This window comes from Trichosurus vulpecula, chromosome X, assembly GCF_011100635.1.
Source record: "Trichosurus vulpecula isolate mTriVul1 chromosome X, mTriVul1.pri, whole genome shotgun sequence".
Classification (NCBI taxonomy): domain Eukaryota; kingdom Metazoa; phylum Chordata; class Mammalia; order Diprotodontia; family Phalangeridae; genus Trichosurus; species Trichosurus vulpecula.
In genome coordinates this window covers 54,369,130-54,383,930 of record NC_050582.1, presented here as the reverse complement: position 1 = coordinate 54,383,930, position 14,801 = coordinate 54,369,130, and the positions used below count along the sequence as shown (strand labels likewise).

At 42.8% G+C, this 14,801-nt stretch overlaps 1 protein-coding gene across 1 annotated transcript in view; it reads right to left on the bottom strand.

The window, feature by feature from the left end:
- Positions 1-14,801, bottom strand: part of NRK (Nik related kinase) — a gene marked incomplete at its 5' end in the record, with an annotated part of 215,747 nt that overhangs the window by 77,553 nt on the left and 123,393 nt on the right. The window contains 4 exons of the mRNA XM_036739833.1: positions 2,498-4,493; positions 4,928-5,015; positions 6,711-6,886; positions 10,325-10,403. Of these exons, the coding sequence (XP_036595728.1) occupies positions 2,498-4,493; positions 4,928-5,015; positions 6,711-6,886; positions 10,325-10,403 (2,339 nt within the window). The remainder of the gene's footprint in view (positions 1-2,497; positions 4,494-4,927; positions 5,016-6,710; positions 6,887-10,324; positions 10,404-14,801) is intronic.

Genomic DNA, 14,801 nt, shown 5'->3' with positions numbered 1-14,801 from the left:
TTAAAATGAGGGGGTTGGATCAGATAGCCCCTAGGATTGTGTGTGACCTTGGGTAAGTCACTTCCCTTCCTCTAGGTCTCAATTTCCTTATTTATACAAAGGACATTTTTGGACTAGACAACCTGTAAGGTCCCTTCAAGTTTTAAAGCCATATTTCCATGGTTAAGTTCTCCTTTAGTAGATGAGAAACTGACTTAGAAAGTGACAGTAATTTGACCTAGGTCATACAGCTTGTTTACAGAGAAGCCGGGACTTGAGCTTCAATTTTCTGTCTCCAAGTCTAGTGCACTCCGTTGTACCATCTTACCTTCCTAGTGATAAATGCTAGACTAAATACCAAATTAAGGCAAAATTGGAAAAGAAATCTAGGAAAATTCTGAATAACTAGAACTCCACCAAAACAATGTTAGCAGTATCCCAAGCCCTTGGTTAAAGGGAATTTGTTTCTGATTTGAATTTTGAGAGAAAACTATTCACACAAACAGAATACTAGCTCACCTCAAGGATTTCATCAAAAAACATCTTTCAAGGAATGGCCTGGGCTGAGGCCAGGTTCAGGCCAATAGCCATCAATATTGTATAATTGTGAGTGATGTTCAGAGTTATGACTGAAAGGTCCTGCAAAAACCTCCATCAGCAAAGGTTTGATTATTGTCAACAAGCTCACTTTCTTTGAATACTGATGTATACTGAACTTAGAGAAGCAGAGTAAGGGGATCAGACATTTTGAAAAATAAGAGAGTGAAACAAATAGTTGGGGGGGTTAACCCTTAATTATCCAGGGCATTCTATTACCTAGAACCTAGCACCCCTTGTTGCCTAGTACTAGAGTTAAACAGGGTTTTGTGGTATATAGAATAGCAGAAATAGTTTATCTGTACACACACGTTCCACCAGCACCATGAAACATGTTCTCTAAACTATATGCTCTTGTATAGGATACACCCCTGCAGTCACCTGAGCAAAATGTAGCTTTAAAAGTTCTCTGCAAGCTCTCTGCTCATGGTCTCCCATCTTTCTGTCTTTGGACCTCATTCCCTTTAAACCTCCTCTTCCTTCGAACTGCAAACTCCAGTCATTTCCTACCACCCTATTCTCTTTGTCCATCAATTTCATCTGGTCTCCCTTTTCTCTCTTCAGTCTGGACCCTGTAGTTGACCCATGTGATTATACACTGCTTGTTAAGGTTAGAGATTGTTGCCTCACTGGGTATACTGGGTGCAAGAGTACATGCAGCCTAGGGTTCTGTTTTGTTTCTCAGCAAGGCCACTACTGGTGACCTGTGATAAGGAGTCTGGTCAGATTCTGTGTTGCATAGTATATCTTCATGGCAAGTTTCTGAACTTTCTAGGCAAGTGGAGAACCTGCAGCTTCAATGCCACAGGTTCCCCACCCCTGCTGAAAGTCTCTATAAGGGAAGAGTGAATGACTGGAAGGCCACAAGGAAATCTTGCACAAGGGATGTGAGTGACGACAATATGGCTATTTGTGCTAGGTTCATAATATCAGCTTGCTAAACGAGTCATTTAAACAAGCTAATTAAAGCTCCCAACACTCACCTACTCTAATTCTTTTGAGTATACTCTGTTTCTCTTGGATTGTAGTTATTGCTGTTGATCACCAGTGTGATATGGTAGCCAGAAAAGGCAATGTGAGCTTAGGCTACATGACTAGAACTAAAGTGGAGAATCTCTCACTGTACTGCATGTTCTTGCCCTGGTCAAATCATGTCTAGAGTACTCTATCTAGTTCTGAGCACTACATGTTAGGAAGGACATTGACAAACTGAAGAGTCCACAGGAAGGCAACCAAGATGGTAAAGAGCCTCAAAATCATACCATATGAGGATGGGTTGAAGGATTCTTAACCTAGACGAGAGAATATAGCATATTTTGTGCATTTAATACATGGTAGCTGTCTTGGATAGCTTAGACAGCTTTCTAACAATAAGAGCCATTTAAAGATAGAGCAAAATAAATTTATAAAGGGCTTGTTGAGAAGCCCAATTAAGAAAAGTCATCCCTATGACATTTAATGATGAAGCTAGAAGGAACTCAACAAACAAAAGAATGGAAAAGATCTGTAAAAGCTCTGTAAAAATTTTTAAAACAACCTCTTTTCCCTATCATTGACAGTAGAGCCACCACATTTGTATCCTAACATTACAGTCCTAAATCAGCTACATGAGGCAATAAGAAATGGCACTAAAGAAGAAAAATGGGAGGAACAACTACACTAGACCAAATATATACACAAAGGTGGTCTGTGATAGAGGTGACACAATTTCAAGGAATTTTTATCTGAAAGAGGGGAAGACACAAAAGCTTTGAGAAAAAGATCAGATCTTGCTATCACCAAAAAAAGCAATTAAGAAAAAATTAACTTCTAATATATATGTATACTTTTTCATCTGTACAAAATTTTTATGAGAATGATATACTTATGCATCAAGGGCACCTAGATTTGACATGGGCAATACACATCAACCAACTCTTACATCCTCAGGTTTCCTCTGCTCATTCTGCTGCTCCTTGCATTTCTGCCACTCAGTCAGGACTGGATCCTGGGTCTTATCCTGGTCTTTGAGTTGCTGCTGCTGCTGCTTTGGTTGCAGTAGTGTCTGGTGGTGAACAGGCTGCTGTGGACGCTGTTTCATCTGGTTATGGGCCAGCTGCTGTGGAAGCTGCTGGGCTGGTTGCTGAGGCTGGTGGTATGGTGACAAAGGATGAGGAGGCTGCTTCAACTGACGATGGGCCAGCTGCTGAGCTGGTTGCTTTGCCTGGTGATAGGTTGGCAGCTGTGCTTGTTGGTGATAGGCTGGCAGCTTTGGTGGCTGCTGTACCTGGTGATGAACTGATACCTTTGGTTGCTGCTGCACATGGTGGAGTACCACCTTTGGTGGCTGCTGTGCCTGGAGATGGGGCGGCACCTTTGGTGGCTGCTGTGCCTGGTGATGGGGAGGCACCTTTGGTTGTTGCATCTGGTGATGGACTAGCACCTTGGGTGGATGCTGTGCCTGGTAATGGACTGACACCCTTGGTGGTTGCTGCAGCTGGTAATGGGCTATCTGCTTCGACAGCAGTTGTGTGTGGTGATGGCCTGTCAACTGTAGCCCATGATGTATCTGGTAATAGGCTATATGCTTTGGTAGCAGCTGTGTATGGTGATGGTTGGGCTTTGGGGGAAAATGCAGCCAGTGATGATCTGGAGACTGTTGTGGCTGCTGTCCCTGGTGACGGGCTGCCTGCTTTGGCAACTGCTGTCCCTGCTTTGGAGGCTGCTGTCCCTGCTTTGGCAGCTGCTGTCCCTGCTTTGGAGGCTGCTGTCCCTGCTTCGGAGGCTGCTGCTCCTGCTTTGGAGGCATTGGAGGCTGCTGCTCCTGCCTTGGAGGCTGCTGCTCCTGCTTCGGAGGCTGCTGTCCCGGCCTCGGAGGCTGCTGCTGCTCCTGCCTTGGAGGCGGCTGCTGCTCCTGCCTTGGAGGCTGCTGCTCCTGGTGATGCTCTAATTGCTGTGGTAGTTGCAGCTTTGGCAGTACCTGAGGTTGTTTCTGAGGCTTTGGCGGTAATTGTGGTGCTTGTTTCTCCATCTGTAGATTTTGCTGCCCCTGCTGTGGATCTTGCTGCCCCTGCTGTAGATCTTGTTGCTTCTGCTGCAGATTTTGCTGCCCCTGTTGCACATCTTGCTCCTCCTGCTGCAGTATTTGCAACTTTGGCAGTAGCTCAGGTGCTTGTTTCTCCTGCTGCAGATCTTGTTGCCCCTGCTGCGGATCTTGCTGCCCCTGCTGTGGATCTTGTTGCTTCTGCTGCAGATTTTGCTGCCCCTGCTGTGGATCTTGTTGCTTCTGCTGCAGATTTTGCTGCCCCTGCTGTGGATCTTGTTGCTTCTGCTGCAGAATTTGCTGCCCCTGCTGTGGCTCTTGTTGCTTCTGCTGCAGAATTTGCTGCCCCTGCTGCGGATCTTGTTGCTTCTGCTGCAGATTTTGCTGCCCCTGCTGTGGATCTTGTTGCTTCTGCTGCAGAATTTGCTGCCCCTGCTGCGGATCTTGCTGCCCCTGCTGTGGATCTTGTTGCTTCTGCTGCAGAATTTGCTGCCCCTGCTGCGGATCTTGCTGCCCCTGCTGTGGATCTTGTTGCTTCTGCTGCAGAATTTGCTGCCCCTGCTGCGGATCTTGCTGCCCCTGCTGTGGATCTTGTTGCTTCTGCTGCAGATTTTGCTGCCCCTGTTGCACATCTTGCTCCTCCTGCTTCAGATCTTGTTGCCCCTGCTGCGGATCTTGTTGCTTCTGCCGCCGATTTTGCTGATCCTGCTGCAGATTTTGCTGCTTTCGCAGCAGATCCTGGTGCTCCTGCTCTAAACGTTGCCATAGCAGCTGCTGCTGCTGCTGTTCTCGCCTCAGTTGTTGCTGCTTTGAAAATGGGTTTTTCTTGTTTTCCTGCTGCAGCCTGAGAAACTCTCGTCGCAGGGTGGATTCACCAGGAAGATTAACTATGGAGCTGAAGGAGAGGACACAGCCACATGGGTGATTGATCACTCATACAATTAAAACTGAGCATGATCAAGTCTTTTAGGGGACCTGCTTTACTATAGAGGATATTCCTCTTCAGGAACCAAGCTAAAACTATTCTTCCTTAAACTATCTCTAGAAATGTCAGAATTTCCTTGTTCATTCCCCTTGATTACTGAGCCCCAATGGAAGATGGTCAGATGCTCAGAGACCTGATCATTCCATATCCATACCAGGAACTTAAAGAGGCAGGAGATAGTAAGGAAGGACCCTCCTCAATGCTTATGTAAAGAAAGTAACTGTCAACTATCCCACTAACTCTAAGCACCCAGGGTTGCTCACTACTAGGCCCAGGCCTGCTGCTGCCTGGGAAGTTCATATGCATATCATTATCCCATGCAGTATTTGGCTGGTCAAACTCACCTGGGCTCTCCTTGGTCTTCATTTAACTCCTCCTCCTCCTCCTCTTCCTCTTCACCTTCACTTCCACTGTATTCATATTCAGTTTCATCTGAAAGGGGAGAAAGGGTGTGAATGGGCCAGAGGAAAAAAAATGTTCCTGGGAAGAATTGTCCCTTTCCACTTGGAATCATCCAGCAGATCTGACAATTACAGAAATCACCTGTCTCCTAACAACCTCATCTTTATGCATGAGGGAACAAATGCCAGAGAGAAAAAAAAAGCCACACAGGCAGCAAACAAGTCGTACAGTCAAGATTTGAACACAGGTCTTTTAAAATCAAACTCATTTGCTCTTTCTAGGTCTACAATTAAGGTATGAACCAGGTTCAATGGAGGGAGAGGTGACTTCCAGGATACCAGAGGTAGTTTTGATTGGGAGCCGTGTGTCCATCTAGCACTTGGGAAATAATTTCTTTCCTTCCATCCTCAGCTCTCTGAAGAAGAACCTAGCCTTCTCTGCCCACTGGCATTGGGGAGACCCACATCAGAATGCTAAAGGACAGATCAAAGAGCCTCCCTGATCATTGAGCTCAAGGGACAGGCTCAGTTAATGTCTAGTGGCTTCCAGTTAATCGCTCTCCTGTCTGGGCAGCAATTCCCTTCAGACTAACCTTCTTTGGCTTCAGGAAGGAAGAGAATTTGGAGTTTGTGCCAGCTAGTGTAACGGTCGATGCTCAGTAAATATTTGTTGAATGAATGAATGGTACCTTCTATGAGAAATGTTTCTACTACCTATATCTTAGAGTCTGCATTTAGTTGGGGTCCTCAAATCTATTTTTATGCTGCAAAACAGATTGTGTTTTCTCTTTTGCCAAAGAGAGCTAGAGAGGCAGGCAGCTCCATGACTCTGCTCTCTCTCTCTCCCCTGCTACACTGAGCTCCTGACATGTCCTTAGGCCCTGCTCTGCCCCCATTGAGAAGATCATCATTTTACATCCTAGTTACGCTTAATATAAACCCTCTTCCTTCTTTCCTGCCAGTTGTTTTCCATTGTGTAACCTTAGGCAAGTCCCTTCTCCTTTCTAGGACTTGGTTTCCCCCTTTAAAAAAGGAAGATATATATGTAGGTTGGATCTGATGGTTTCTGAGATCTCTTCCAGCTCTACAATTCTACTCTATAAATGTAAAAATATAAATATTACAATTTGGTGTTGAGCTCAAATTCTTATTCAATGGTGCTTGAGGCAACCATAGTTTTTCTATCTTAAATGGTCCTTCAGATTTCTTCCTATTGGTAACCTTGTAACAGCCTTCTAATGACCCAAATTAGCTTGATCCCAACCTACACATGTGTAAAAACTGGATATTTGGTTCAAGACTATACACCCATCTTTACTGTTATAGACCCATTTCACATATCTATAAGGTGACAAATGCTTTCTTTCTGACATCATTCACCCCAACAGTTATTTCCAAATTTTAGCCTAAAGAAGAGAGCAGAGAGAGACTTGGGTACCTGACAACTTCATTTTTGGCTATAGTTGAAAATTAACTTAGGCTGCCACAGTATATTATTTAAGAATATCACATACATCACAAACACTAATCCTTACCTAGTGTGGCTATCAAGAATTATGAAAGAAAGGTTGGTGACTTGATTAAAACCGCAAAGCAAAGCAGAGGACCTGAGCCTTTCAGTTGTCTTCTTTAACATTAACTGTTGCTTTTCACCGAAGCAGACAGACACATGACTCACTGGTTTCAGCTGAGTACCCATTTTATAAAGTGTGGCATCTCAAACTACCTTTATCGCCTTTCTTTTTCTTGGCCCGATCCAGATGGTCTTTGAGCATGATCCGAACTTGTCGTTCATTTGGCAAATCTTGAATGAATGAATGTCTCAACAGAACCTCAGTGGAGGGACGGTGTATGTAATTTTTAACCAAGCAATTTTCGATAAAGTTGAGGAACTTCTTAGACCTAAAAGAAATGGAGATACACATGGGGTCCAATAGAAGCATGTTTTTTGAAAGGAGCTCCCAAGAGTTATATTTCAAGAAATTATGACCTTTCCTAACTCAGACTTCAGTGTTGCCTAATGGCAAAGAGCCAACAACACTACTGAAGTTCTCAGGAAGGGTGGTGAGTCCCAGTGGCATTTCCAAAGCAAATAATAATGTTGCTTTGTCTCCACAGTACAAAGAGGACAGTTGGTAATGTTCTGGTTAATCAGATCTATATAGACAGTCCCACCACACATTCAGACCAAAGTGAATTTACTCTTTAGCCTGAGGGATCCTGTTTGATTCTCAACATGGATCTGACGAATTAAATTATTACCAAATTTAAATATAGGCCCCTAAATTGTATGTTCCAAAGAGAGAATAATGGAAGCACTAGGGCTCACTGCTCTCACAAGATGGGCCATGAGACTGCTCATAACTATGGTTAAGAATTGGGTCTTGTAGACTTAGGTACTCTGATCAATACAATGATCCAAGACAATTAGGAAGGACTCGTCATGAAAAATGCTCTCCACCTCCAGAGAGAAAACTGATGAACTCTGAGTGAAAGGTGAAGCATAATTTATTCACTTTATTTTTCTTGCTTTTTATTTTTTGTAACATGGCTAATATGGAAATATGTTTTGCATGATTTCACATGTATAATTGATATCATATTACTTGCCTTCTCAATGGGTGGGAGAAGGGCTGGAGGGAGGGAGAAAATTTGGAATTTAAAATCTAAAAATGAATGTTAAAAACAAAATTTTTTAAAAAGGAGTTGAGTCTTGTAGCTAGCTCATCCAGAGAGAAATTGAATCTATGGAAAGGATAACATTAATTCACAAGGAACAATACCAGTCACTAAATCACAGGTACTGCTTCCTCTGGGAGGTCTCTAGGACCAATTCTGACAAGCTCCCTTCTGACTGAAGAGAAACGAGTACAATGCAAATGAGGCCAAGCTTAGGGCTTCTATCCTATACGGGTCATGGAGTTGTTTCTGCTTCACAGCCACTAACCTCTAACCCAGTTGGCCATCTCATCTGTTTCTACAAGTTTCCTTTTGGGAGGGAGGGTTAGGGGTGTGGAAAGAAGATGAGGATGTCCAGGAATGAAGGTGGGGAACTTGCTAAAGGAGACCCAAAAAATCCTGAAAAAAATACTGAAGAAAACAACACCTTGAAAAATGGACTAACTCAAATGGCAAAAGAGCTCCAAAAAGCCAATGAGGAGAAGAATGCCTTGAAAGACAGAATTAGCCAAATGGAAAAGGAGGTCCAAAAGACTGCTGAAGAAAATACTACCTTAAAAATTAGATTGGAGCAAGTGGAAGCTAGTGACTTGATGAGAAATCAAGATATTATAAAACAGAACCAAAGGAATGAAAAAATGGAAGACAATGTGAAATATCTCATTGGAAAAACCACGGACCTGGAAAATAGATCCAGGAGAGATAATTTAAAAATTATTGGACTACCTGAAAGCCATGATCATAAAAAGAGCCTAGATATCATCTTTCAAGAAATTATCAAGGAGAACTTCCCTGATATTCTAGAGCCACAGGGCAAAATAGAAATTCAAAGAATCCACAGATCACCTCCTCAAAAAGATCCCAAAAAGAATACTCCTAGGAATATTGTCACCAAATTCCAGAGCTCCCAGGTCAAGGAGAAAATACTGCAAGCAGCCAGAAACAAAAAATTTGAGTATTGTGGAAAAACAATCAGGATAACACAGGATCTAGCACCTTCCACATTAAGGGATCGAAGGGCTTGGAATATGATATTCCGGAGGTCAATGGAGCTAGGATTAAAACCAAGAATCACCTACCCAGCAAAACTGAGTATCATACTCCAAGGCAAAATACAGATTTTCAACAAAATAGAGGACTTTCAAGCTTTCTCAGTGAAAAGACCAGAGCTGAATAGAAAATTTGACTTTCAAACACAAGAATCAAGAGAAGCATGAAAAGGTAAACAAGAAAGAGAAATCATAAGGGACTTACTAAAGTTGAACTGTTTTGTTTACATTCCTATGTGGAAAGATGATGTGTATGATTCATGAGACCTCAGTATCATAGTAGCTGAGAGGAATATATATATATATATATATATATATATATATATATATATATATATATATATATATATATATATATATATATATATATATATATATATATATATATATATGTGTGTGTGTGTGTATGTATATAGATACATGTGTGTCTCTATGTATGTATATATGTAGGTATATATATGTGTGTATATATACACATATATATATATATATATAGACAGAGGGCACAGGGGGAGTTGAATATGAAGGGATGATATCTAAAAAAAATAAATCAAATTAAAGGATAATAGAGGAATATACTGAGAGAGAGAGAAAGGGAGAGATAGAATGGGGTAAATTATCTCACATAAAAGTGGCAAGAAAAAGTGGTTTGTAGGAAGGGAAGAGAGGGCAAGTGAGGAAGAATGAGTAAAACTTGCTCTCATCGGATTTGACCTGAGGAGGGAATACCATACACACTCAATTGGGTATCTTATCCCACAGGAAAGAAGGAGGAAGAAGATAAAAAAAGGGGGGACAATAGAAGGGAGGGCAGACAGGGGTAGGAGGTAATCAAAAACAAACACTTTTGAAAAGGGACAGGGTCAAGGGAGAAAATTCAATAAAGGGGGATAGGTTAGGAAGGAGCAAAACATAGTTAATCTTTCACAACATGAGTATTGTGGAAGGGTTTTACATAATGATGCACAAGTGGCCTATGTTGAATTGCTTGCCTTCCTAGGGAGGATGGGTGGGGATGGAAGAGGAGAGAGAATTTGGAACTCAGAGTTCTAAAAACAGACGTTCAAAAACAAAAAAAAAAGTTTTTGCATGCACCTAGGAAATAAGATACACAGGCAATGGGGCGTAGAAATTTATCTTGCCCTACAAGAGAAGAAGGGAAAGGGCGATGGGAGGGGAGTGGGGTGACAGAAGGGAGGGCTGAGTGGGGAACGGGGCAACCAGAATATACGCCATCTTGGAGTGGGTGGGAGGGTAGAAATGGGGAGAAAATTCGTAATTCAAACTCTTGTGAAAATCATTGCTGAAAACTAAATATATTAAATAAATTAAATAAAATAATAAAAAGTACCCACTAATGCTATGTAGTAATGTAGTGATCATAACATACTGAAGGCTGAATATTACTAGATGGCCAACTCAAACCAACTGGCAAGTTGGACCTTTTAGCTAAGATACAAGCAATAGGGAAATAAGACTGATTGTCCAAATGGACAGAAATTTCTACTTGGCTAGACAGTCAGTCAGTCGATAGACATTTATTGTTATTGTTGTATTGTTATGGGGAAGGGCTGAGCCAAATCATCAAAGAGATTAAGATGTCCAATCTTACCATTTTCGGGATTTCAGTTTGGGAGGAGGATTCCGGGGGATGAGGAAAAGAGCTCTCATGGGATGCATGTCACAGAGGGCTACAAAGGAAAATACTCACCATTAGAAGTAGTGAAGCAAATGGCTGCCAACATAGCACACCAGCGCTGGCCCATCTACACATTTTGTTCTGCTTAAAAACATGCTATGTAGCAACTAGGCATTTTCTTCTCATAACTAAGAGAATATAATTAAAGACTCATTTGAACATAATCAGCACAGTCCCAAGAGATTCTAAAGCTTCATCATCTCCAGGTGTGTAAAACACAATTGACAAATCAATGCTAAATTGGCCACTGTACAACTTCTCTTCAGTGATGCACGATGGGTGAATTGCACCTAAATGTGGAAATCGGATTCTGAGGCAAGGGTGGGCTTCCGCCTGTGTTTTTGTTTGGCAGGGATCTCCAGCTGGGAGAAGTAATTATAAGTTGGATAAGTCATCCAGGCTCCTAGCTCACGCTACACAACAATAAACAAAAGAAAGACTAGCTTTCTCAAAAGCCACAGAAAAATGGTTTTGGGAGCTGCACTTCCTAGGTACAATATACTTCAGCTACCTAACTATGATATTTAGGATTCTGCATCTAATTATTAGGCTTCAATTATTTTTTTATAAATTAAAAAAAAACCAACAAACCAACAACTTTATCTGGGCTTCCTAAGCTCATTACCTCACTGGTTTGAGAATGTTGGGTTTGTCTGTAAGCATTAAAATATGTGTCTCACCCCACTTATTTCCTCTTGAGCTTTGGTCAAAGAAAGCTGACAGGGCAAAAGTCCCTTGCACAGAGAGCCTGCCCTACTCTCTTCCCAAAGAAAGGCCTTTGAATTCGTTTCAGTGTTAGGATAGTTTGATAGTAATGGCTCTTTCGAGTCTCCCCCCAAACAATCCCTGAGAAGAATTGTAATGCTTAATTGGCCTTTCCCAGACAAGCAGACAGAGAAGCAAGCCCTATAGTGTTCTTGCTAATACTAAATGAAAGGAACAGGCCAGGGGCAAGCTTTGTCCTCATTTACTTATATACATGTTGATGGAAGGAAGGAACCTGTGTGGAACTGAGGGCAGAGTTGGTCCAAGGTTCAAAAGCTCCCACTTCTTAATGTCTGATGTTCAGTTAGTGACCAATAGCTACCTTTTGTGTCTTCAAAAAGTCTCTCATCTACATTTCTGCTGCCTTTCCTCCTTCACTCCTGTATTCCCGGCTTCTCCAATTCATCCTACGATAACGATAGCATTTCCCTAGCACTTCAATGTTTGTTTCATTTGATCCTCACAACAACTCTGTGAAGTAAGTTCTATTGTACCCATTTTGTTATCCTTTGGTCGTTTTGGTCCTGTCTGACTCTTTATGAGCCATTTCCTTCTCCAGCTCATTTTATAGATGAGGAAACTGAGGCAAACAGGGTGACAAGGTCACACAGCTAGTAAGTATCTAAGGTCAGATTTGAATTTAGGAAGAGGAGTCTTCCTGACTCCATGCCTGGCACTCTATCCACTGTGCCACCTAGCTGCCCCCACTATCCATTTTACAGATTCGTAAATCGAGGCTGAAAGAGGCTGCTACTACCCTGCTCAAAATTCTGTAATGACTGTCCATCACATCAAGTCCTAACCCATCAGTTGGTCATTAAAAGCCTTTTATAATCTACCTCTCACCTCTCACTCTCTCCCAGTGTGACCCCAGTGGTTCCAGTTACTGTCCTTGAAACAGGCCGCAGTATATCTTAGCTCAAGCTGCACCCTTCACTGGATTATTTTTTCTCCCTTTTTTCCTGTCCTCCAGGAAGTTCCATGGACTCCAGCACACACTTATCTCTCTTTCTGTGACCTCTCCAAACTTCACGTTTTCTCCAGTATCATGTACTACCTTAGCATCAAAGTTCTTCATTTGTTTGTCTTGTCTTGCCAACAAATTCTAAACTGAGGTTTAGACATCTTTGTGTCCCTTCCCCAGTCAGCGTCTGATGTGTGGTAAATGGTAAACGAATACTATTGAACTGGCTTGGAAGGATAATACTGTGGGGAGCAGAGTCTCTAGAGCAGGGGTGGGGAACCTGTAGCCTTAAGGCCACATGTGGCCCTCCAGGTCCTCGGGTTCAGCCTTTTGACCACATCCAAGTTTTACAGAATCAATCCTTTTATTCGGGGGATTTGTTCTGCAAAGTTTGGATTCAGTCAAAGGGCTGCACTTGAGGACCTAGGGGGCCACATGTGGCCTTAAGGCCAAAGGTTCCCCAATCCTGTTCTAGAGCGTTTACCTAGGGCACCTTGGCTTTATCTTTATTATAGTGGCTGTCCAATCTGACTTCATACTCTTGCTACCAATGTACTCACCTGACTGTGTGCTCCTAAAGGGGAAAACCTATGACTTATACTCCTTCTCATACCCCCAGGAGCCCAGCCCAGGGTTGTTATTCCATAGCTTTTGGCTGAATTAAATGGAAGGAGGAAACTGTAAACACTACGCTGGAAATTTCTGGCTGTAGGTGCATCCAGTGTAGAAAAACAAAGATTGAGGGGGCACCTGAGCAAGTGTTGTGGAATGGAGAAAGACGCCCACTACATTCTCACTCTGACTCTTCAGTGGGTGGGGGGGTGTGCAAGGGAGAAGATAGGAATGGCTCCTGGGGGTATGAAAAGGAGTATAAGTATGTGAACGGTGCCCAAGGGCTCCCAGGCTCCATGTGGGGACAATGTATGTATAGTTAAAAAAAAGCACCTCTAAGGTCATCCCGTAGGGAGGGAAGGATGGCAGGGAAAGCAATGATGGGATTCTGGGTAAAGTTGCTTCAATACTCCTTGCTCCCATGTAAATAGCCAGAGTCCTGAGAACGTACCACTTGGGCATCCCATGAACATGAGTTCCCTAAAAATATGAACAGCTCAGAAGCTTAAAGGATAAAGGAGTTCATCCTGGCTCTTCTGTACAGGATCCCCAAGAGGAAGTTAAAACAGAACTATATGGACAAGATCAAAGGAATAGGAAAAGTTAGATATAACTGGTGTACTACACTGTGGAAGGGAAATAGCATCAGACTGGGTGTTTCGAGTCCTGGGTCTGCCTCCAAACAACTGGATGACCTTGAGCAAGGTGGGGCTCAGTTTACTCCATCTATAAACTTTGCTAAATTATCCCTGAAGTTTCTGCTAGCCCTGACATTCCATGATCTGTGAACCTACATGGATAGAATGTCCTTGGGGGCAGGGAAGCTGTTTCATTTCGTCTTTGTAGAGTCAGAGATCCTGGGTTCTGATCCCGCCTGTGCCACCCATATGATTTTAGGGCAGGTCACTTTCCCTTTCTGGGCCTCAGTTTTCCCCTCTGTAAAGTGAGGGTAGTTGGACTAGATGACCTCTGAGGTGCCTTCCAGGTCTAGATCTAGGAGCTTAAGATCCTCTATGTGACCTTAAACAAGTCTCTTCCCCTTCCTGGACCTCAGTTTCCTCCTCTGTAAAGTGAGGGCTCCTTCTCAGCTACAGGACTCTGATGATATGGGCTACCTTGGACAAATCCCTTTTCCTCTCTAGGCCCCCATTCCCTCATCTATAGAATGAGGGGTTTGATTCATATGACCTCAAAGGCTTTGGCTCCACATCTGTGAACCAATGTTCCTGAAGACACAAAGATATCAATGGCGCATTTGTGGTGCCCATCTCTCCCTCTCATGTGACCTCAATGCTCTATCCCTTCTTTTGCTTCTTGCTTTGAAGGCTCCTAACAAAGTCCTGCTCTGTGAGATCCATTCTCTCTCATGGCTCCACATTCTAGTTTACCGGATATAACTATCACTCTGGAAAACAATTCCCCATAAAGTGACAGCTAAGTGGTACTGTGACCAGAGTGCTGAACAGAGTTCAAATCCTGGCTCAGATGCTTCATGGCTGTGGGATCCTAGGCAAGTCAATTAACCATTGTCTGCCTTGGTTTTATCATCTGTAAATGGAGATGATAGTAACACCTATCTCACAGGGTCATTGTGAAAATGACATGAGGTCAAGTCTATAAAGGGCTTAAGGCATTCACCTTGTCAATGTGAGCTCTGTGATTATGACTCTAGGCAGCATGGTGTGGTACATGGAGAGCTAACAATGCCAAGGTTCCACTCCTGCCTCTGACACAAATCATTCAGCTTCTCTCAGTGTTCTAGGCAATTCTAAGACTCTAAATTGCAGGGAAGTAGCTAACCGGTACTGGTAGAGGGGGCGTTGTACCCAAGTACCCAGGAGCTGGCTAGGCCAATGAAATCACAGGTACAGTCATCATTATTATGAATGTCATTAGTATCATTACTGTTATTATAGCTTGACAACTTAACCTCCCTAGGAGAACCTATGTTTTAATAGAAAGACTCTTAGAAAGAAAACCTCAATACAAAGGAATCATTCTCTACAGGTAGCATTTGGGGACGGCCCAGAACCTGGCTGATCAGGGTGC